General features: G+C 37.5%; 1 protein-coding gene and 1 long non-coding RNA gene across 15 annotated transcripts in view; both read right to left on the reverse strand.

Annotated features, from left to right (window-relative positions):
* Lrrk (Leucine-rich repeat kinase) overlaps positions 1 to 25,774 on the reverse strand; it is a 255,882-nt gene that overhangs the window by 74,147 nt on the left and 155,961 nt on the right. For 13 of the 14 annotated variants that reach the window (XM_067763702.1, XM_067763700.1, XM_067763698.1 and 10 more), the window contains 5 exons: positions 20,110 to 20,772; positions 19,634 to 20,044; positions 19,198 to 19,568; positions 18,988 to 19,144; positions 14,682 to 15,000 (listed from right to left, as the gene is read on the reverse strand). In XM_067763702.1, the coding sequence (XP_067619803.1) occupies positions 14,682 to 15,000; positions 18,988 to 19,144; positions 19,198 to 19,568; positions 19,634 to 20,044; positions 20,110 to 20,772 (1,921 nt within the window). The remainder of the gene's footprint in view (positions 1 to 14,681; positions 15,001 to 18,987; positions 19,145 to 19,197; positions 19,569 to 19,633; positions 20,045 to 20,109; positions 20,773 to 25,774) is intronic. The other variant, XM_067763705.1, reaches the window with a different exon arrangement.
* Positions 1,009 to 1,566, reverse strand: LOC137238565 (uncharacterized). The gene is made up of 3 exons (XR_010949215.1): positions 1,419 to 1,566; positions 1,212 to 1,354; positions 1,009 to 1,140 (listed from the first exon to the last, which is right to left on the reverse strand). It is a non-coding gene; the product is annotated as an uncharacterized lncRNA (long non-coding RNA).

Here is a 25,774-nt window from a genome sequence, read left to right on the forward strand (position 1 = left end):
ATCAATCACAAATACACATATAGATGCGCTCATTACTGTCTTTATATTTAACCTATGTACATACATATGACATATGAACATATGCAAAGAAATAAATGTTTGCTGGTAAGCTTCCCAGCAGCAAAAGGTAATCACTAGGAAATGAGTTGGTAATAGCAAAAGTGAGGGCAATATCGCTGAATTCTATGCTGAAATTTAACACAGCGATGTCCTACGAAATTCATATCTTACCAAATCGCATACCTAAAAATATGAGTTTTTCAATGGTGTACATAACCGATTCGGATATTCAAAGGTGATGGCGGGTCAGGCTCGCGCCTTACCTTAACATATACCCAAGAATATGAACTTATTGTCTGACCTTTATACTTGCTCGCATACCCTTTCCTAGTAGTGATCATTTGCACGTATTACGTGCTCATATACTCATGACTATGGGTTGATCAATTTTACGCAATACCATCGCATATACCAAGAAATATGAAGAATCAATTATCTTTAAGAATTGCTATTATATCCACTATTTGATGTGATCAGTTGTGCGCGTTGCGAGCTCATGTACCAGAAGATATGAAGCGGTCAGTCATATGTATTATTCGTCTGTACACCCAGTTATAAAGGATAGTAAATGCATGCTTATCTATTTCTTTTAATTTAAGTATAATATATTTAATTTTAATATACTTAAATATTAATAAAATTACAGTCAAAAAAGAAGAAACTAACTTCAATTCATTTTAAATCGTTAAATAAAGTAATATAATAAAATATAATAACATATTTGCGTATTAAATAAAGTTTATCAAAATTATTTTGTTGCTTTCGCAGTTTGCCTTATGGTATCGATTTTTCGCCATTTTGAATGATCTTCTAAGGTCCCGTTCATAATCCCGTCTGGTGTACCCTTCAGTTTGTATTGCTTTTGAAAAAGATAACAAAATAGATAATAAAACATATGTATCAAAAATTTCGAATGGGTAAATTTTACCGTATAGGGCATCATGGAGGTTCTCATATTTTTTAAACGGGGTTTTTTTTGCAATCCATCATAATTAATCTGGGCCATGGTTTTGTCGCTGAGGATTTTTTGAAGCCGTTTACAATGTCAACTTGCCCAATAATGTTCCTAATATTGGAAACCTGGTTAAAATTATGCACAATAAATTAATAAAAAAAAATTAAAAACCATATTAGCGCAATTTCATACTCACATATACATCTTTGTTTTTCGCAACATAGTTTTCAATTTCATCGAGACTCCTCACATCAAGAACTGGAAATTTTACTTTCTTCTCCACTTTCTCCAGAACCCTTTGCATAAGAAAATTATTTTTTGCCTGGATGTTAATTAAGGCTGCAATTCACAAAAATGGTTTAAAATTATACAAATTAAAAATATGATTTATTTTTATAATAACCATTTAACTTTTCCGTTGCTGCACTTATTTGCTTTTTTATATTGTTCAACTCCATTTGTATATTGTCCGGGCCTGCAGAACTGTTTTCGCCATTTAGTGTGGCATTGCATCTAAAAACTGGTGTAAATATGCCGTCCGACATCTTTGAGATTTGTGCTTCTGATTCTTAAACTGTATGCAAAATGGGAATAAATAAATATTCCTTATCATTAATTGGAAAGTAAAAAAAATTATAATCTACCTCTTTTACGTTGATCATTTCTTGATTTTCAATAGGTGTAAAATGCTTTGCAGTTAGTAAATCTTTTACCTATAACTAAAACTTCGTTTCTTCCCTTGAAAAGCGAATAATTTTAAGTGGACTACTCCAGCAAAATAAATATTGTCAGGCTGTTTTGTTTTTAAAGTGTAATAGGTCGAAATGTACGTTTTAACGTACCCAAATTTATAAATTTTGCGACCAATAAATTTTTCTTTTCTAATAGTTTCACAGTGTTGGTCTTTGTTATTTATTTGCTCGAGAATTTGAGTAGGTTTTCTTATACATTTTTTCAATTTTTGTAAATAGTTTTCAAAACTATATTCCGTGAAAGAGTTTACAAATCCTATTTCTTGTACACATTCTGTCAAATGAAGGACAGAATGTGTACAGAATGTGTAAAAGATAACTGCTCTTCGAGATAAATAACGGGAAAGAGATTAACAAAGTATTGCAGAATATCTTGAGCAACACCGATATTTGCCCGATATTTTGTTTCTGTTAAAAGGAGCCTATATATGCAGCGTGTAGCAGGAGAAAATGATTATAAACATTTGCGCCAACAGAATCTTTTAGGACAAAAAAGTCCCTAATAGAGTATAAATTGTCGGAACTCTACAGCCTTCCATCGCTTTATTTCTTCAAAACATCTTAGTTTGCGAGCAAATTCACTGGGAACGAAATACTTTAAAGAAAGCATTTTACTTGACAAATTCTCCTTTTCTCTTTTATTAAGTTTCGGAAAGTTTGTTTTCCCATTCCTTATGCAAAGAATTATTTTCTTGACAACACCCAAGTCAACCATGTGCATCACGTCTAGGGGAAACGATGTCACCATTTTTATACTTAAATCTTCTAGTACAGAGCTTTCATCAGTCAAAGGTTTTTGATAGTTATCGTACGTTCTTAATAAAAAACCTTCGCCAGCCCGTGGTGATGATTTTAATGTGCTATAAACTGTTCTATTATTTTTTCGTTTCACTACTTGACAACACCGGGTGCATCCTTCCAAGGCATTGTGCCCCAAGGTTTGACACAAAAATGCTTTTGCAGGAGAATCACAAATAAAAGCTCTCATTTTTATTTCAAGGATTTTTCCATTTATATTCAACCCGTTTTTTAGTAAATTTGATAATTCAGACGCAAAATCTTTTAAATAATTATTACGCTGGATGGTTTTTTGTACAAGGGAACGCCGTCAATACCAATGTCCAACACTACTGTCTCTTTGTTTTTAATAACATCACTGATTCTACGCAATTTATTTTCTATCCCTAGGTGTAAATATGTACCGGGTAAAACATTTCCGATAAGGGTGGCCTGCCTGGTAATCAATGACTCGGAGCAAGTTGGAACATCCAAATGCCACTTATTCAAAACCCTCAATAAACCATTAAAAGCTGCACGTGTTATATTGTTACAGCCCATTGTTGTAAATCTACTGTCAAGCTGCCTTCACGTTCGTTAGAATTTTCTGAACTACAGTTCTCGACATTCAACTCATTTGGTTCGTCATTATTTTGATTTAAATTATCATTTCTAATAATTTTCTTTTTTTCTGCGTTTATAAAACGCCTTTCATGACGTTTACTATACATACCTGATTTTTATTCACTCAACACTTCACAATTAATAAATTAAGTAACTTTTTTAATTCACCTTTTAATAATATTCCAGTTAACTGTCAACTTTTATTTGCTTCCACTTCTAATGCACTCTGAAATCGTACTAAAGAAGAAAACAAAAAATTTAAGCACGCCAACGTTCGGCTCCGCAGTTACACGAGTAACGGGCACTAGAAACAAAAACAAACACGTGTTACCGCCTGAAAGTTCGTAGAAAGCTAAAAACTGAATAACTCGCGTAACTGGGGAAATGATTCAATCAGTCGATCCCCCAAGAAGATGTACAACTGTGCAACTCGCTTACCGAGAGTTATGATTAATTCAGTCGAACGTATTTCTGGGAATATTTTAAATGGAATATGGGTCATTCAGTTGGGAACTGTGCTGTTTCCTTTGAATCGAGCATTAAAATTTCTATAGAAGAACAAGAACAAAAATATTTGCCGATTAATTCGAATTTACCTCGTGCCCTGCCCCACAACCTATTACAGACTCGCTGATATTTTTCAGTAATGAAACTTTTTGCTGGTGGGTTCTAATTTGAATAAAATGAATAAGTATATGTTAAACCACCCACGCGGCACATTGATTTGATTGCGACGGCTTTGATAGTGACACTTTTTTTTTTTCTAGTTGCACAAACGAGTGCAAATACATTTTGGCGACCTTGACAGGACTGTACAGTGAAGTCCTAGTTTTTATAAAGAAAATACAAAGTGAAAGTGCCGTGCTTTAATAAAAACAAAAACAATAAATTGTTAAATTTATACGCATTGCTGCGGCAAAAACAAAATTATTAAATTTCTAATCACTGCTGCGTGGGTGTAACAAATAAATAAATAAAACATATAATAGTGATACTGTTGCTGGTTGCGGTGAAAAATAGATGCAGATTTGGTGGTACATGTGGAGTTGTTGTTGATTGCCTGGTCGACTCCTGCTGCTGAAAACAATTGAGTTGGGTTCTCGCTGGTTGATACGGCTGTTGCTGATTGCTGGGATTGGTGATCCGAATTGGCTGGTGTGGTGGCTTGTGGCCAAATTGTAGTGCATCTGTTGTTGCAGTTGGTTGGTGAACACGTAAGAAATGTGCATAGGTTTGGATGAGGTATGTAAATTTGAAACTTAAATATATTTCGGGCGTTAAAACAGAAAAATAAAGAATAAAAACGAAATTTCAGAGTTAAAAAAAAATGTGAGTAAAGGATTCATTAGGAAAAGGTCATAATAAAGACGGTGCATAAAAAGGGAAAATTAGTGGATTCTTCTAGAAACCCAAAGGGCCGAGCCATTAAAAATAGCGGCAGTTTTGTATATAGGTCCCGGTAACTTTTATATAACGCCACCAAAGAGTTAGCAACAGGTATACAAGAGAGCAGGAATATATATATATAAAGAGCGGTAAATGTATAAGGGCTGACTATGTAAAGAACGCATGATATTGCGGTGTTCAAAATTTGCACATATAATTTCAAAGGTATGCCTTAAAGTAGTATATGTACATATACATATACATAAATATATGTTTTTCAATAAAGACGAGTTAGCGGGATCATACGATTTTAATAAATATATGAGACTAATATGGTACTGTGAATGCAATTATGCTAGCAGTAAAACCCAATATTGAGTTGGTATACTAATGTGGCATTAGGGTGGTCATATATTTAACAAAATTGATTTTCAACTTCGATAAGTTGACAATGCGCTAATATTAGCATTCAATTAATAATTTGGTGGTTTAAAATTGAGTTATTGGAACCCATTTTTTACATCGGAAATTCTTGAGCAGTGTTGCTACTAAATTAAATCGAAAATTTGTTGATATTTTCGAGCCAAAGGTTTATTGCAAACCTTTTCATAAATTTGAGAATAAATCGAAACCAAATCAAACCGAAAAGTAAATTTCATACAGTTCGAGCTGGGTGTGGAACAAGGGTATATTGAATCCCTGTTCAATTGTTGCTTATTTGTACATTTCGTTTATTACATTAAAGTCACTTTGAGGCGATAACGCCGGTGATTCAGTAGTCAATTCTCTTGCTACTCTGAAACAACAGCGTGCTTCTTCTCGCAAAAATATAACTCGCATCAAGAATCTTCTTGATGCTTCTTCAGCTGCTTCGAACCCAATAGACCTTGAATGTAGGTTAGACATTCTAAGCTCGTATATGAAGCAAGTTATGGCATATCAAACGGAGATAGAAAAAATTTACTCTGAAGATGAGAAACGAGGTGAAATTGAGGAATTATGTGTTTCGACAAAATCCAAGTTGCTTTCGTTGTTGGGTAGAAACAGATTACATGATAACACAGCACTGGAAACTACGTTTAGTGCTACAATTGCACCTATAAATCGCTTGCCAAATTTAAAATTGCCAAATTTCAACGGCAAATATGCGGACTATAAAAATTTTATTGGAACTTTTACAACTTTGGTTCATGATGAAACGTCCCTCTCGAATATTGAAAAGTTTAATCATTTATTGAGCAGTTTATCTGGTGAAGCTCTACATACAGTAAAAGCGTTTCAGATTACTGCCGAAAATTAGCCGAAAGCATTAGAACGTTTAGCGGAAAGATATGACAAAAAGTGTCTAATTTTTTTTGACAGTGTAGAGCAAATGTTTAGCATACCTAAAATTTCTCAGCCAAACGCGTCCCTCCTCCGCAATGCCGTTGATACTATATCTGCCACATATGATTCATTGCATTCGTTGGGTAACAATAAGGACATAACAAATGCGCTACTTATTCATTTAGCCATGTCTAAAGTTGATGGTGCAACAAGGGCAAAATGGAATGATCAACTCGATTACTCTAAACTGCCAACATGGAATGATTGCGCTAAAGTTCTTATAAGGCGCTGTCAGTCTCTAGAAGTAAATGACCATAAAAATTATAAGCCCTCATCGCTCAAAGAAAATAAGCCATTGGAAAAGCGATCTGAAAGATCTACATTTAGTATTACCGAAGCTAAAGTTAACAAATGCGCATATTGCAAATTAAAAGGTCATTTTATCACTAATTGTGGATCATTTGCTAATTTAACGGTTACCGATCGATTTAATTTTGCAAAGAAAAATGCGCTTTGCATTAATTGTTTAAAAACAGGTCACAGCGTGTCTAGTTGTCGTGCTGGACGATGTCGGGTTTGCCAACGCCCACATAACTCACTGCTACACAAATACCAAGTGGAGTCCGTTTCTGCAGCAAGTAATGATGCACCCGTTACGTCTCAGGTTGCATCAAACACTGCTTCTGTAACCTATCCGACCAATGGTGCAGTCAGTCATGCTTCGGTCTCAGATGACGTAGTAGTATTAGCAACTGCAGTGATCCAAATTAGAAGCCAAAACGGTGAATACATGGTAGCTAGAGCGTTATTAGATTCAGGGTCGCAAATCAATTTAATCAGCGAAGAAACTGCCAAAAGACTAAAACTGAAAAAAGATCGCAAACAGTTGCAAATAGCGGGTGTTGGGCAAATCGAGGCAAATATCAAGGGCAGGGTGTCAACCTTTATTAAATCTCGTGTAAATGAATACAAAGCTACTGTTGATCTTTGGGTTATCAAGTCAATTTCAGGATATCAACCACAAGGCAATATTACCACGACAGATTGGAACATACCTTCAAATATAAAATTAGCCGACCCATTCTTCTTTAAACGACAAAAGGTTGATATTTTAATTGGAGCTGAAATTTTCTTTAGCCTCTTATCAGTGGGTCAAATAAAGCTGAACGATAAGTTACTGACTTTACAAAAGACCCAATTGGGATGGATTGTTTCAGGAAAATGTAAAGCTAGCCCAAAAATGATAAGAGCGGGTTGCGATCTAATAGTTGCCACTGTACAAGACCTTGATGAAAAAGATAACACCATAGGTGAGGCGCTTAAAAAATTTTGGGAAATAGAGGAGGTTGCAAGTTGCGCTTCAAAGTTAACGCCAGAACACATAGAATGTGAAGCCCACTTTAAAGAGAACGTAAAACTGTTGCCCAGCGGGAAATTTGAGGTAAAACTGCCATTCAAAAAAGACCCATCAAACCTCGGGTTTACATATAAAATTGCCCAAAAAAGATTCCTTTCATTAGAAAGACGATTACAAAAAACGCCTGAAGTTTATAAGATGTATAAAGAATTTATGAATGAATATATTAACTTAGGTCATATGACTCAAATCGAAGATATTGATATAAATTCACCACATTATTTTATTCCGCATCAATGCGTTTTAAGACCAGACGCCGCAACTACCAAACTACGAGTAGTTTTCGATGCGTCATGCAAAAGCTCCACAAAAGTTTCATTAAATGATACGTTAATGGTTGGCCCTACCATTCAACCAGAATTATTCAGCGCATTGATACGCTTTCGTTGTCGCAAATATGCAATTGCCGCTGATATTACGAAAATGTACCGGCAAGTAGCCATAAATGACGATGACAAAAGGTTCCAACTAATTTTATATAGAGAAAGCCCATTAGATTCAATCCAAACATTTTGCCTAAACACCGTCACATATGGTACAGCGCCAGCGCCATACCTAGCCATTCGATGTTTGAAAGAGTAAAGCGAAATGTACGCTCAACAATATCCGCTAGGATGTAAGGTAATACGCGAAGAATTTTACGTCGATGACATGTTATCGGGCGCTGACAACATAGATGATTTGCAACAAATTGAAAAAGAGGTCGTTACGATTTTAAGGGCCGGGATACAAATACAAATACAAATACAAAGAAAAATCGTTGGAAGTGGGTGACAGCGGCACAATCAAGGCCCTCGGAGTTACTTGGTCTCCGAAAAAAGATACAATAAAATTTAAAATCGACCGACATTCACTTAAAATAAAGGCCACAAAAAGAAATATACTGTCAGTGTCGTCACGAATATTTGACCCATTAGGTTTGCTCTGTCCAATTATTATCAAAGTTAAAATACTATTGCAAGAATTATGGCTATTAAAGTTGGCTTGGGATGAATCAATTCCCCAAAGTATTGAGACAATATGGCAAAAGCTATCAGAAGATTTGGCTCAAGTAGACAAGATGGAAGTATCTCGGTTTGTTAATATATCGCCAAATAATGGCATACAAGTTCATGGGTTTTGTGATGCTTCGCAACGCGCATATGGTTGTTGCATATATATTCGAAGCTCACATAATAACGTTGTAACATCACGGCTTTTAACAGCCAAATCTAAAGTAGCGCCTTTAAAAACCAAAAGCCTTCCGCGGCTTGAACTTTGCGCCGCGTTACTGCTCACAAGACTCTATAAAGTAATTGAGCCACTGTTCAAATCTTTATTAGTTCAAAGCGTTTATTTTTGGTCGGACTCAGAAATAGTGCTATATTGGTTGAAAAAGCACTCATCAACTCTATCAACATTCGTAGCGAACAGAGTAGCTGAGATCCAAGAAAAAACAGCCAATGTTGTATGGAAACATGTGCAAAGTAAACAAAATCCGGCTGACCTCGCCTCACGCGGATGTGACATTGATCAACTTATACAACCTCTGTGGCGTGAAGGGCCAAATTTTCTATTAACAGATTCGACGAATTGGCCAAAAAACCCAAAATTTGAACTAGCAGAGGGCAACGCACAGTTTGAAATTAAACAGGTTAAAACAACACTGAATCTAGGGTTAAAGGAAAATATAATATTAAATATTATTAACTCAATATCATCCTTTAACAAAATTTTGCGAATCGTGGCATATCTTTATAGATTCATAAGGCCGCAAATGCAACTGAATATAATTGGGCATTTTTAAAAATTGTAGAAATAGTTCAAAAATTCGAATTTACAGAAGTAACGGAGCAATTAAAGAAGGGCGAATATCCAAAAGCAAACATCCAAAAGCTGAACCCTTTCATAGAGGAGCATAGCGAAGAAAATCGAAGTTTGTCTCTGATTCGCGTTGGAGGCCGCCTCAAACATTCAGAGTTTCCAAACGATGTAAAATTCCCATTGTTGTTGTCAAAATCATCAACCTTTGTGCACAAATATATTGAACATTTGCATAAAAAGAATTGTCATGCAGGTCCAAAGATTTTAATCGGTTTGATGCGACAAAAGTTGTGGGTCATAAATGCCAGAGATGTGGCTAGGAAGGTAGTTCATGAATGCGTTCGCTGTTTTAAATACAGGCCTAAACTGATGAGCCAAATAATGGGTGACTTTCCACGAGATAGGTTGCGCTCCGTTAGACCGTTTCTTATTTGCGGAGTTGATTTTTGTGGGCCCTTTTATACCACACACAAGTTAAGAGGCCGACCACCTTATAAATCTTATGTTGCTATTTTTGTTTGTTTCAGTTCAAAAGCTGTACATATAGAACCCGTTTCTGATCTTTCAACTAATGCATTTTTATCTGTACTTAAAAGGTTCGTCGGACGTCGCGGAATACCGGAGAAGTTGTATTGCGACAACGCAACGAATTTCGTCGGCGCCAACGCACGCCTCAAAGAACTCAACAAACTAATCGAAGACGACGCCAAACGCAAAGAAATATACCTATTCGCAGCAGAGAAAGGCATGGAGTTCGTTTTTATACCCCCACGCACACCGCATTTCGGCGGACTATGGGAGGCAGCCGTGAAGAGCGCCAAGCACCTATTAGTGCGCGTAATCGGCGATACAGCACTAACCTTCGAAGAGCTAGGCACCGTGTTAATAGAGGTAGAGGCAATCCTCAATTCGCGTCCAATCGCAGGCGCATCCGACGATCCGGACGATGGTGAAGCAATAACTCCGGCACATATGCTCATCGGAGACTCGCTCACAGCAATGCCCGAAACCCACAAATCAACCGAGAAACTGCGCTTCTTAGATCGCTGGCAGCGGCTCTCGTCCCTGAAGGCACAGTTCTGGTCCGCCTTCCAACGGGACTACATACTGAGCCTGCAGGCGCGAACTCGATGGGACAAGCCGCAGCCCAATTTGGAATTTGGCACCCTCGTACTGCTGCACGAAGACAATTTGCCACCCCAAAAATGGATGGTGGGAAGAGAAATAAGTATCAAAACCGGCGCCGACGGTAAAGTGCGTGTGGAAGACGTAAAAACGGCAACCGGTGTGTTACGCCGCGCAATTCACAAACTAGCGATGCTCCCAACAAGCGTATATTAAAGACCGCAGATCGTTCAACGGGGCCGGAATGTTGGAGAACATAAACCATATGTATTTCTCATATTTCATATATAATATTACTACTATTATCGTACACTGCATATGTCCATATTTCATTTCGCTGTTGTATTTCATCTTTATAGCTCGCATGTAATTACTAACTTGTATCAAATGAATTCATAATCACAAGTGAAAGAATTGTATTAACGAGTTTCTTGAAGTAACCAAATTTGTATAAACGTATATCTGCACTCTATGCATACCTTAAGTATTAAATTTTATACTTTTATATTTTATATGAATGCATCTCTGCATAGTTACAATTACTTATACATTCAATCTCAGGCAAATTCATACACTCATTTTCTCATTTGAATTATATGTATTGATTTATTGAATTCGCTTTATGCTCATCAATCACAAATACACATATAGATGCGCTCATTACTGTCTTTATATTCAACCTATGTACATACATATTCCTATGAACATATGCAAAGAAACAAATGTTTGCTGGTAAGCTTCTAATTTGAATAAAATGAATAAGTATATGTTAAACCACCCCCGCGGCACATTGATTTGATTGCGACGGCAATTTGATAGTGACAGTTTTTTTTTTTTGTCTAGTTGCACAAACGAGTGCAAATACAGGGGTCTTGCATGCGTTGTTCAGGCAACGCGTGGTGGCTTCTACCGTAGCGTTCGCCGCTTCGGCACTGTCGGCTATATGTCGTGCGCTCGCTTTTACAACAGCGGAGAACTTTGCAGCGTCAACCTTAGAGGCGTCCCATTTTGTTTTCATACGGGGCGGTCTCCCTGTCCGACTTTGCCCTGAGTCATTAAGATGGAAGGTGATGTAGTTATGGTCACTACCCGTGAGGTCCTCCATCACCCTCCATCCAGCCGCCTTTGACAGCAGGTTTTCCGATACTAATGTAATATCAGGGATAGAGTGTCCAAAGCCTGGTCGCCGATATGTCGGGGTCGTGCCGTTATTCAGAGTGACCAATCCAAGTCGGGCAGCCATTTCTAGCACTAGCCTCCCTCTGGAGTTAGTCTGGGGCATTCCCCACTCAACAGCCCTAGCATTGAAATATCCAGCGACGACCACGTTATCGGTTTCATCACGCAAATCGTCTTCGAGTAGTTCTAGCTTATCTTTAAACCCTTGAATTGGATCGTTTGGGGACAGGTAGCAGCTCACTAGTGTGGTGTGCGCCACTGTTACGCGTACGTAGCCGTTTCCGACAACACGGCTTCGTACGTGGGTACCAGCGTCTAGATCCAGATCGCAGCAGCACCTGCTAAGTCTACGCGCCAGTCACTCCTGACTGTATAAGGTTCGCTGATGATGGCATAGCTGGCTCTGTTTTCAAGAACCAGTTGGTCCAACAGACTATCGGCTAACCTGCTTCGGTTCAGGTTGCCTTGGATGAACCTGGTCACTTGCGCGCATGTTTGGCCTTTGCGGAAGCGAGTGCCTACCTGAAGGTGCTGCATGCTCCAGACCCGGGAAGGTGGTCGACCTTCCCTGACTGGCATAAAAAGCACTTTAGAGTTTCCGCGCAGGCCGAGGCCTGGTGGTCACTCTGTCCGCACTTCCAGCAAGCACTGCTTCTATCAGGGCCTTTGCAGTTTGCTTTTTGGTGTCCGTAGCCAAGACACCTGAAGCATCGTTGCACGTCTACCCTCTGTCTAAGCCTGCATTGCAGCCAGCCGATACAGATCTTGCCCTTGGCTAGTAAAAGGACGCCAACAGCTTCGTCCACTTCAATGGCTGCCATCTTCTGTTCACGCTGGTTTGCCGAGAAAATAGACACACGGACCTGTCCCGTCATTTCCCCGCCAGCAGCTTTCCTAACAGCCTCGGCAACTTCTTCGGCGGTTGCCAGACAGTCCATGCCCAGCACCTCTATCCGCATTCGCCGTGTAAGCTGCTTGGTTTCGCCCGCTTCTCCAACAGCGCTTCCTATCGCTTGGATGAACGCTGATTTATCGCCGCAACGTGCAGTTTCGATAAGTACACTCCCGGATTTGGTTTTTCGGACGGAGCGTATGACGGTCCCTGTATCTTCAGGCCGAAGCTCGCCCCGGATGGCTCCTACGACTTCGGCGTAGTTCTTTCCCTGGGCTGGTCTAACTACGAAAGTTGCGGCCCGTCTGTTTCTGGGCTTGCCTTTTCTTTTTGCCTTCTTGGCTTGCCTAGGTGGTGTCCTCTGTTCTTTCTCAGAGCCTGGTTTGGCTCTCCGGTTCCTTACGGTCGTCCAGGCCTCGCCCGAGATTGTCTTCGCAGAATTATTATTATTATTATTATTATCATTATTATTATTATTATTATTATTATTATTATTATTATTATTATTATTATTATTATTATTATTATTATTATTATTATTATTATTATTATTATTGTGACCCCGGTGGAGCCCTGAGCTCAGCCTCCACCATTATTTTTTTTTTATTTACGTGGAAGGAGGAAATGCTTTATGCACTAACCGGGTTGTTAAGCCTCGGTGCTACTCTCTGTAGCAGCGAGCCTCTCCGAGTGTAGGACTCCCTTTCTTTTTCTTCATGGTCTACCCACTAAAACCTAACCTCCCACGGCCCGCGCATTTTCCGCACCTGGGACCGCGTTTAGCATAACTTCGGGCACGGAAGCGCGCTACGTGAGCTCTTTGGCTACTCTCACGTTATTGGGCTAAGCAACCATCTTGCCGTTTAGCGAGCAGAATATTCCTTGCATATCTGCTGACCATGTCCCATCTGTCATTTCCGCAGGTCATTTTATGGATGACACTGCCCGGGGATAGGTCGCCTAGTGTTACTTCCACTCTTCTTCGTTGCTGTGCGAAGTGATCGCATTCGAAAAAGGTGTGGCGTACGTCGTCTATGAGCCCACATTATAAGCAATTCGGATTTTCAGCCTTGCCCATCCTGTGGAGGTATTCCCGGAAGTAGCCGTGGCCACTTAAAAACTGTGTCAGGTAGAAGTCGACCTCTCCATGTGGCCGTTCTAACCATGGCTCCAGCTCGGGAATCAGTTCCCTGGTCCACTTGCCTGCAGTGCTGCAGCTCCATTGCTGTTGCCAGCGTCGGATAGAATCTTTTCGCGCCTGCGCGGCAGCAACATCTCTACGTACTTCTCCTCGGAGGTGGTAAATTGATTCCCTCTCCTCAGCAAGAAGATGTATCGGTATGGTTCCCGCAATAACAAGAACTGCGTCTGCGGATACCGTGCGGTAAGCTGAGGCAATTCGTAGCGCCCCTCTGCGTTGGACAGAAGTAATAGCTGCTCGATACTTTCGGAATTTCATTGCATCCGCCCAAATTTCTGCACCGTACAAGAGTATAGAATCCGAAGCGGAAGCAAGCAGTTTTCTTATACATGGCCTTGGCCCGCCTGTGTTTGCCATTAATCGACTTAAGTATCCTATGGTCCGTGCAGTTTTCTCACAGGCTCCTTGAAAGTGTTCCGAGAAGGTTAGTTTGCTATCTAGCCTCACCCCAAGGTATTTCGTGGAGCTGCGTGTTTGTACTTGTTGTTCTCCAACCATCATATTCGTAATGGTGGGAATTCGTCTCTTCGTGAGGATTACGATCTCAGTTTTCGCTGTCGCGAGCTGAAGTCCATGGTCACTCATCCATCTATTTACACTGCGCATTACTTGGTTTAATTTAAGCTGCGCCAGCTCGCAGTTCCGTGCTGTAATTACGGCAGCCACGTCGTCTGCGAAAGCGACAAGAAAAGCACTCTCTGGCATGTGCAAACGAAGGAGGCTGTCATACGAAGCATTCCAGAGGTCGGGACCTAACACCGATCCCTGGGCTGCTCCGCCTGTTATCCTCACCTTTCTCTGACCTTGGTTTGTTTCGTACGTGAGCCAGCGATCTTTTAGGTAGTCCCCTAATATGGCTAGTAGATAAGGAGGTACCACCATTATTATTATTATTATCATTATTATTATTATTATTATTATTATTATTAATATTGTTATTATTATTATTATTCCAGCACTATAACAACAAACTCCATACCGGTTACGGAAATGGCTAGCAACCTTTCTTGTTACCACGCAATTATGCGTGGGTGTTTAACAAATATATAATTGTTTGAACAGAGAAACCAACAGAATGTGTACCCATATAAAAATAATTTAAAAACAATATTAGCATTTGTTAGCCGTTATGTGAACTAATAGCAAAATCGATAGTAGTAAAATATTTTTTTATTATAATATACCTTCAGTCGTTGCAAGCACTTTAAAGGCACCGCACACTATTTTTTCATTATGAGGAATAACAATAGCATCCAACAAATGTATACACTCAGGAGCAGTGAGGATGGAAACGATTTGGCTTGCTGATGGACGTTTTTTCGGTTCGTCATCCCAGCAGAGAACCATTAAATCAAGGCAATATGTTGGAAATTGAATTTCACGCTGTGTAAGTGGCGGACGGCTTCCGTCAAGTATGCACTCTTTAATGGATTCTTGGCCTTCAAATGGCTGACGTAAGCTTATGTTTTCGTAAATGAACATACCAAAAGAGAAGCAATCAACCTTGAAAAAAAAAAATTTGGTTATAACATACATACTATAATGGTTAAAATTTTTTTTTCGACTAATCGGATAGTGTTTTTGAATTCGACGAGCATACAAAACAAAAAAATGGTATGTGAATTTCATATACATACCTGTATGCATTTCGACATAATAATTTTAATCCGTTCAGCTAAAAAGCCTAAAAATTATGTTACACACATATGTACATACGTGTGTCCTATAGAAAAGTTCCTAAATATTGATTCGCTTTCGTATGTAAATGACGTTACGTTTTAGGGGCACAGTTCTTTTCGAATTAGGCAAGTGCTACGTAACACATGGGATATATTTTTTTATTTTACCAGACCAACAAAAAATAGAAAAATTCAAAATATTTTTCTTTGATTTTAAAAAGGATGACTCAGAGTTTATAACGAATCACGACACTCTTGTAAACTGGTCAAAATCACTTTACAAATTTATTTCTTCAAAAATTCGAAAAGTGGAAAATTAAAATAAAGAAAGAACATATTACAAAGCTAAACAGAAATGGAAAACAAAAAACAGTTTGGTATTACCAGAATCTGGTACTTTTTAGCCGATTGGGGACGACTCAGGCGTTTGGAGCGGTTTCTGCTTCGTTCTTTCTCAGAATTCAGTATCATTACTTAACTGAATATAATAAGAATACAAGTGGAATTATCAAATTACAATTAAAAAGACTATCAGCACAATTTTAAATATACCCTCGGAATTTTGTTTTCGCGGATTTTTTTTATCCCCGCGGAAAAATTCATCCAATTATTTTCCCCTAGGGAGAACAATAATTGGGGAATAGGAATTTCGAATTTTTGAAGTCAGCTGATTTGGCAATAACAAATTGAAAAGTTTAGTTATTGTTGCGAATTTGTTTAAAATTGAGAAATAAAATATAAACAGTATTGCTTTTCATATGGTATTGACTGAAATGACTAACGAATTGGCGCCATAGCAACACCAACAGAGGAGCATCAGAAGAAGACTGCGCGATAACACAAATCCGCTGGGGTTGCCTGCTTCCATTTAGCAAAACAATATTCAGGGGGTTAAGCTGAGTTGAATCCTTGCGCAATTTCTGGATGACTGCATCAAATTTGCTAAGAACTCTTCCGTTTCTTATTTATATACTTTTGGACTGTAACAAAGTGTATTGTGGTAGAATGTACATATTTTAGCACAAATTTGTAAAAATTAGTGTTTTTCGTATAAGAAACAGTAAACTTAAACTATTTTGATGCATTCCCTTTAATTCAACATGTGAAAAAACTCCTAAAAAATGGCATAGAAATATCCCTTTCAATCACATTCATAATACCTACTTTTCTCCAGTAACCCTTTTTCAAACATTGTTCCGAATAAGAGGGAAGGGAGAAGTGAAACAAAAAAGGAAGTCTAAGTTCGGGTGAAACCGAACACTGAACAGTTATGTACACAATGCTGTTGTTGTTTGTTTTGTGTGCTTAATAGTGTTACAAGACTGCGCAATAATACTTATAAATATGATTCTATTCTGAACTAATTTTCGTTTAAAAGAAGCAAAAAGGATACAGAGGCCAACAGCAATGACCTTGAGCGGGTAATAATGCAGTTTTCCTTCAGATATGGGGATTTCCCTACTCTTTATTTTAAAATAAATATATAACCGAAGAATAAACATAAACACACAAGTGCCATTGTACTAAAAAGCGTTATTACAAAAAAAAGGGCAGGGTAATTAACGAAATTTTCTAACTTTTACTAGAAATAGCTTATTACCTGCATCTACGCACTTTTACAAAATCCTTTATATAAAAGAAGGCGATTTAACCAATATAGTCCATTTTTACTGAATATATTTTCTGTTAAAAGGAATTCATGTGCACCAAATTTTTCGTCGAGTTATGGCTCCAGAAACGTTGGGAAATGCATTGTAAGAAAGGGGCAGTGCCACGCCCAATTTTCAAGATTTCAATTTTTCCCATTTCTTATTATAATGGCACAAAATACGATTGGTACAAAACTATTTTTCGCTAAGATTTAACTTATTATTTTTGCCTACGACCCTTTTTAAAGTCATTTATATAAAAGTGGGCGTGGTCCTTAACCAATCTTATCCATTTTTACTAGGAATATTTCCTGCTATAAGGAAAATATGTTTACCCAATTTTGTTACGATATGTAAATTTTTCTTCGACTAAAAAGAGGCGGTGCCACACCCATTTTCAAAAATTTTAGTGTTTTCCAATTTAATGTTATAATTTAATTTAGAAAGTAAAATTCTATTGATACAAAGCTCTTTTTCGCTAAGACATAGCTTATTATTTTCGGCTACGACCCTTTTAAAAATCTTTTATATAAAAGTGGGCGTGATCTTTAACCGATTTCGTCCATTTTTTTTAGAAATATTTCCGGCCATAGGGAAAATTTGTGTACCCAATTTTATTACGATCCGTTAATTTTTCTTCGAGTTATGGCTCCCGAAACATAGAAAATTGCTTAGTCATAAAAGGGGCGGTGTCACGCCCATTTTTTAAAACTTAAAGTTTTTCCTATTTATTGTTATAAATCCACTTGGGAAATGAAATACCATTGATATAAAACTCTTTTTTGCAAAGATATAGCTTATTTTATTCGTCCACGACCCTTTTAAAAATCTTTTATATAAAAGGAGGTGTGGTCCTTGACCGATTTCGTTAATTTTTCTTCAAAGCATTCCTTATAGTAAAGGCAACCTCTCTGCCGAATTTTGTTACGATAGGTTTAACGATTTTTGATTAATAAAAAAATAAATAAATGTAAGGCGCGATAACATCCGAAGAGATTTTAGGCGGAGCTTATCTTCCAATTTACATCGTGCTCCTTTTTTTTTTTAATTTTTCCTACAAATTGGCGGGACGGGACCAACTTGTTTTATGTCGACTCCGAACGGCACCTGCGAGGCAGATGAGTTTTCACTGAGAGCTTTTCATGGCAGAAACACACTCGGAGTGCTTGCCAAACACTGCCGAGGGGCGACCCCGCTTAGAAAAATTTGCTTCTAAGTGAAAAAACTTGTTTCTAAAATTTTGATGTTGCTTTGGCCGGGGTGTGAACCCAGGGCATTCGGTGTGGTAGGCGGAGCACGCTACCATCACACCACGGTGGCCGATTAATAATATTTGTAAAATAGATTTTATCACAAGTGGGCGGTGCCACGCCCATTTAAAAAAAATTTTCAAATTTTTATCAAGAGTCTCAATATCAGTCCACACGTCAAATTTCAACATTCTAGGTGTATGATTTAGTAAATAAGCAGGTTTTTTGTGTTTTCCAAAATTTAATATATATAAAAAGTGGGCGTGATTATCATCCGATTTCGCTCATTTTCAATACCAATCTATTCTGGGTCCAGATAAGCTGGTGTACCAAACTTGGTGAAGATATTTCAATATTTACTCAAGTTATCGTGTTAATGGACGGGCGGACGGACATGGCTCAATCAAATTTTTTTTCGATAGTGATGATTTTGATATATGGAAGTCTATATCTATCTCGATTCCTTTATACCTGTACAACCAACCGTTATCCAATCAAATTTATAATACCCTGTATACAAGTACAGCTGGGTATAAAAACTCACAAGGATTTTTTATTTAGAATAGAAATGGGAGAAGGGAAAAAACTCGCAAGGAATTTGTGTATAGAATTGGCTGTATAATTATTGTCGCTTATAGTCCTGGTATATAACTTAAATTGCTCCCCCGTGGCCTTTCCTCCAAGGAAAAATGAGAGGTAGAAATATTTTTTAGAAGAGTTGACAGACAAAATTTTTTCTTGAACTTTTTGTATTATATATATACGCAGTGAATACAAATAGATTGTATAAAACACCACATTTAGTAATCAAATTAATTTAAACCCACCGCACGATTTTACGTAAAAAGTCTACGCATTGTGTGTACATTAAACCAGAGCCTTGAATAGAAAATCATATTCATTACAGGTTACCTTTTCAGTGTACTCTTCTTCTCCATTGTAGCGTATTATTTCTGGTGCCATAAAGCCCTCCGTACCACCAAAACCTTTTGACCCACTTGGAGCTGTCTGACGACTTATGCCATAATCAGCAACTTTTATATGTACGCAATTTTGTGGACTGTCTTCGCTAAATTAAAAAAAATATTAGTATTGTTTTAATCCAAATTTACTCATAGTTACCTATGCGGTTGCGGAAAGTCCCAAACAAGCACATTTTCTGATTTTAAATCACGATAAATAATACGTCTCCTATGTAGATACTCTATAGCTCGTGCTGCTTGTAAAACTAAAATCTGAAAGGTATGTGGACCAATATGAGCACCACTTCGGCGAAATTGACGTAATATTGAATCGAGGCCGCCCATTGGTGCAAGTTCTAATACTAAAGCTAGGGGCTTTATGCAAATGCCAACCAAGGGAACGATATTTGGATGCTTTAAAGTTAGAAGCACGGCTAGCTCTTGCCTCGCAGTGCAATAGGCTTTACAGGCATGCTGTAGCGGATCACGATCCCATTTACCCAATGCCACTTTAAAGGCTATTAAAGCGCTCTGTAGAAAACCATAACGTTACTATTAATACCAGTTCTAATGTTTAAAGTAAACAATTGGCATACTTCTTTTGCTCTAGGTCCTGGTGGCACCGGCTGTAACATTTTCATAGCCACTGCCTTAAAGCAGCGTGTAAATTTCACTTTGCAAGTTGCTTTGAATACAAAACCAAAAGCACCACGACCTAAAAGTGATCCTTTAATAATGTCATCGGAACTAATACTGTATTGATCGGGTATATCAGCAAATACTACATCTGGCGCCAACTTCGTCATTTGTATCTCCAAATGTACAGGGCAAATTATTTTTGTCTGATTATATACAGACAATATGCACTCTTCAACCATCCAGCAATAACAAATATTTAACAATTCTGGTTGATTGTGCGTAGGATGGCCATCGACAGATGTATTGTGAGACGAGTTAGCAGAATCAGGTCCAACTCCGGAATCAGCATCCGAAAGGCAGAGAGAATCCTGGAAAAATATCAAATGAATGAATACGTTCAAAAAATTGTTAATCATCCAATCCAAACACTAACTTCTGATCTTCGCTCTCGCCTCGCTGTTACATTAATATACGCCGAAAAAAAATTATTGGCTCCTTCGTCATACAAGTTACCAAATTTCATTGTGCTTGGGTTGGCACTTTTATTTTTATTGATGCCACCAAGGCATGCATCATTACCACCACAAGCAGAGTCCTTTATTCCTCCGCAATTGACTAATGCTAATTTTTGTAAACATTTTGGACATAAGACTAAACGGGTGATTAGAAATCTACCTTCTGAGGTATGAACAAATCGTGTGCCCAAAGCTGGATACCAATCTTCAAGCAATAAATCGATATGATCGACTGCAAGCGCCAATAACTTTGAAATTACATTCAAATTTGGTTCAATGCGTGCAATTATTTCCGAATCTCCATTTGACATTAGCCGATGAACAGCGACACTAATAAGTGGAAAATATATTTCCAATATACTGGAGGATGTCAAATTTATATCACTCCACAATCCATCCAATTTGAGTTTAAAACGATTTGTAGCATTACGAAAAGGTTGCGTTGTAGTGCTGGCTTGGAATGGAACTTCCCATATTTTAAAAAGTAAGATTGTACCGAAATACAGAGAAACGCCAGTTTGCCATAAATTCCATGTAGTGCCCTTCTCTAACGAGATACGCAAGTCGAATTCCAAACTTTTCTATATTAAAAAAATAAAAGTGTTGTTTAGGTTATTAATAGCCCGATAGCTGAAAATCGGTTTTGTTACACTGCACCATGGGCGGATCCAGAGAGGCATTTTGGACGGGGAACTTCACGAAAAAAACTCTGATTTTTTCGGTTGGCACTATCGACTTTATCGGTGGTAGTGCCTAGCGTTTTTCAGATATCCTACTTAAGTCAATAGAAAAAATCATTATTCTCAGCTGAAAAAAAATTTAAGTTAGCATTGCTTATATATTAATCCGTCTATCCGTCAGCCTATTTTTGCGTGGGGTCATCGTTTATAGAAAAGTGTTTTATAAATTTTAGCAAACTACTGTAAAAAAAACTGTATTAACTTTCTTGAAGAAAGTTGTGATTTTATTTATAACCATCTTTCCTTTTCAAAATCGGTTGATTACCGCGCCCACTTTTTATATAAAAATGAAAAATACAAACTCGAGATCTGAATTATTTACCGCTGGCGAAAGACAGAAGGTTTCTCTCACAACGAAAAGGGCGACCTGGTAACCAATGTTCAGAGAGAGCCTAAATTCTAGAGGGAAGTCGTTAACGGAGGCAGCTTAAAAGCACCCAGCGAAGGTGATAATGCTAAACCCGATCTTCAAAATAATTGCTACTAGAGCATACTATGGTTGGTACGGAACAAATCGAACACATTTTTTTCATTTTTAGACCTTAACTAAAGAAAAAATATAACTTTTTCAGACAAAGTAATTAATTCATTAGTACTGTGTGGTACATATCTAAATAAAAATATAAACATATTCTTAAAATATTTGAATATGTGTGTCAAAAATAGGAAAAAAGCATCCCTTTGTTTCGGAACACCAGTCAGTCAGGTGAAAATGCAGCGAAACTATTAATATTAAAAAAAAAAATGGAACAAATACTACATTTGGTAAAATTGTATCAAGGTTTGTTGAAATAACAAAACAATTTAAATACGTTTATTCGAAAACAAAATTTTGTTTTAAAATAAATTGTTTTTACGGGACACGTGCGGAATTCAGTTTCCAAATTTCGATTTTCCCTTATATTATATCGCGTAGCGTCCTCCGCCTACACACCGAAAATCCTGGCTTCAAGTCACGGGCAAAGCAACATCAAACATTTAGTAACAAGTTTTCGAATGTACTTCTGCCATAGCAAGATTCTCAGTCGGCGAAAAACATGTGAACCAGTCCCTCCAATTAGTAGGAAAAATTAAATTAAGCACGACGCCAATTGGAAGAGATGGTCGGTCTAAATTCTCTGCGGATATATATCGTGCCTCATATTTTATATAGAAAAATGTATGCAGTGGTTATTTAAGGCAACGTTTATACATGGAAATTTACTACAGTTCACTTATATTTACATACATATTCCAGGTACAGGCTTAGTCTATTTTCAGAAATTAACTTTCTGGGTTTTTTTCAGCTTATCAGTATGAAAGAATAAAAAAAATGTTTTTTGAGAATTGTTTGATTTTTAAAATGTTTTTTCTTTTTATTCTATACAAATTTTTATTTTTTATGCTTATTTTTAACTTTTTTCTTGGTACGTTGAAAACTAATAGCTAGAGCAATTTTAAGATCGGCGAAAATTAACGATTTTCCATTGATTGTTCGTACTACAGACTTTGTCGTTGTACTTCTAAGCTAGATTTTTATTCGCCACACGTAAGCAAAATACGTTAAAGTACTAGCGGTTAGAAGAAAAGATTGGAGGGATTTTTTCAATAGGCAAAGAAATTTTTTCCTCAATTTATTATATGAATTTTTATGATAGTGAAGAAAATTTCCATGCATACTATTAGATCGGTTTATCTTATCGTTTTAGAAAAATTTATATTTTTGATGAATTAAATTACTATGAAAAAAATGTATTTGAGTGTAGAATTGATATCTGTGTCACAGATTAACAGAGCTTCGATGGCTTTTGGGGGGGACTCTCCCCCAGTTACCACCCTCCCCCTCTGGATCCACCCCTACTCTAAACGAACTCAGGTGGTTTTAAACTGTATTATGAGCCCTCTGTGACGTCCAATAAATGAAAAGAAAGCCTTGTGGCTCTAAATGAATGGGTGACTTGGCATATTTAATAGGAATTTTATTGTAGACATTTTATTCTAAACAAATATGCGCTCTTCGCGCAATACTAATTTCAGACAGAGGCTTAGTGAAATAATTAGTCGGGTTTTCTACATTAAAGCCCTTATTGAACTAAATCTTCCATATAATATTCAAGTTCTTAATTATCTAATTATTACTGCTTTATTGAATGCCTAATTGAGTGAAAAATCTAGTCGGTTTGCTTGGTGTCTCGGATTCTGTTGTCAATGTTACAAATGACAATCAAAAATACATTATTTTCCATAATACAAAAAATGGAGATAGTTCCATTTAGTGTGACGTTAGCCACTTGACTTTTGCGGGAACAATGACAATTTCACCAAAAACGAGCTACCAGATTGAAAAATGTTACGAATTTTCCTAATTTTGATGGATTTCATATTAACGAATACGACTAAATTACTTTCATAGTTATTTTAAATAAAAAGGAAAAAACAATGAGCCCCATGCCTTGGGCATATTTTAATACGAAATGTCAGCCCACAAAAGAAGGTTTTTAATAAGTTTTTCGAGCTCCCTAAAATTGTTTTTGGTGGAAGAAACATGGATCGAAGTATATATAGCCCGAACGTTTGCTCAGAACATTTTGACAAAACATACACGTTTGTCAATTGCTTGCTCAAGGGAGGTCCTTATAAACCGACACCGTAATTTCTTGATAAATTGGCTGCAGGTCCACATTTTTTTATTTTTTTTTTTATTTATTGTATAATTCAAGCGTTGCGCTTTAGGAGGGAATTGTTAAACCATTTTTTAGGGAGAACATTACCCTGTCGCTCTGCAGGTTAGCCACTAGTTATGAGTGTTTTTGCCCGTTGTACCAGGGGTCACCTTGAGACAGCCCCGCCTATACACATTCTGTGCCCTTTAGCATTGACAGAGATTTGCAGACTTTGTAGGTACACTTTTTCTCAACATGCCTTGAGAAATATTCAATATAGGGGCATGATAATAGGGTCATGCTAGAACAACAGGGTTTTTCGTGTATTTTTTTTTGTCTAGGGTCAAGCTGCCATAAAGATATGAGTCATTAACCAATGTAAGATGGTAGTTCCACTCAAAATGTTTTGAAGTATTTGGGGATTTTTGAAGTTTCATAATGTTTGTGGTTTTGCCAGAAGCGTTGCCATACCGTTACTGTTTAAGGCGAAATTGTGGTTTTTCGGGATGGAAATTTCCTTCAGGATGAAAACGCAATGGTCATCTGACACAATATTAATATGCTTTAGCACGATTTAAGTGCATATATATCGATTGAGAATACAGTAAAACATGCAATTTTATTAAAAAATATTGGATAATGACTCATACATTGGTTAATGACTCATATCTTTATGGCAGCTTGACCCTAGACAAAAGAAAATACACGAAAAACCCTGTTGTTCTAGCATGACCCTATTATCATGCCCCTATATTGAATATTTCTCAAGGCATGTTGAGAAAAAGTGTACCTCCAAAGTCTGCAAATCTCTGCAAATGCTAAAAGCGCACAGAATGTGTATAGGCGGGGCTGTCCCAAGGTGACCCCTGGTACAACGGGCAAAAACACTCTCATAACTAGTGGCTAACCTGCAGAGCTACAGGGTAATGTTCTCCCTAAAAAATGGTTTAACAATTCCCTCCTAAAGCGCAACGCTTTAATTATACAATAAATACAAAAAAAAATAAAAAATGTTGACCTGCAGGCAATTTATCAAGAAATTACGGTGTCGGTTTATAAGGACCTCCCTTGAGCAAGCAATTGACAAACGTGTATGTTTTGTCAAAATGTTCTGAGCAAACGTTCGGGCTATATATACTTCGATCCATGTTTCTTCCACCAAAACAATTTTCGGGAGCTCGAAAAACTTATTAAAAACCTTCTTTTGTGGGCTGACATTTCGTATTAAAATATGTCCAAGGCATGAGGCTCGTTGGTTTTTCCTTTTTATTTAAAATAACTATGAAAGTAATTTAGTCGTATTCGTTAATATGAAATCCATCAAAACTAGGAAAATTCGTAACATTTTTCAATCTGGTAGCTTGTTTTTGGGGAAATTGTCATTGTCCCCGCAAAAGTCAAGTGGCTAACGTCACACTAAATGGAACTACCTCCATTTCTTGTATCATGATTTTAACTATTTTTTGTAAAAAGCATAATATTTTTTTTTTGCCTGCTGACAGATATTCGTTGATGAAGCAAAGTACCCTGTGTGAAAAAGAAAACTTAATTACTTCACTTTACTTTAAGTTTCTGTGTGAAATCGGTATTACGCCTTGGCGTTGCCAGAAATACCGATAGGAAGTCAGTTAAACTTGAATTACTCGGAAATACATCTGTGGCTTTTTCGGCAGAACTGAAAAAATTTCTCATAGCTGTTTTGTAGAATACCAATACGTTGCAAGATAAAATCTTAAAAAAAAATGATTTTAATACCGGGAAAACGCTGAGTTGTTGTTGCGTTAACAGTGATTCGCTCCATTCAATGGGTGCGGCCACTCACACATCAAAGTCTTCCAACGGAAGTCCAAGGAAACTTGCTGTTTCAACAGGGCTGGTCCAAAGGGAGATTGGTGTTAGATTGGTAGGATCCACATTTCAATTGAGAAGATGGTTGGTGTCATGTGGGGACACATCGCATGTAGAACCAACATTACGTATGTCGGGTTGATTTTGGACCTGGAACAGTATCCAGAACGAAGTTGGACCAGGGTGACTCGTGACTCGTCCCTTGATAGTGTGCTTTCTTCTTCTGCAAGAGTAGGATATTGTATATTGATAACAGGGTTCACCGGACGCATCCTGGCAAAGGCGTTTACCGATTCGTATGTGAGTATCAGTAGACCAGAAGCCTTTATGAAATTTTTGGTATTATATAGTGG

This window comes from Eurosta solidaginis, chromosome 1 (assembly GCF_040869045.1).
Source record: "Eurosta solidaginis isolate ZX-2024a chromosome 1, ASM4086904v1, whole genome shotgun sequence".
NCBI lineage: Eukaryota > Metazoa > Arthropoda > Insecta > Diptera > Tephritidae > Eurosta > Eurosta solidaginis.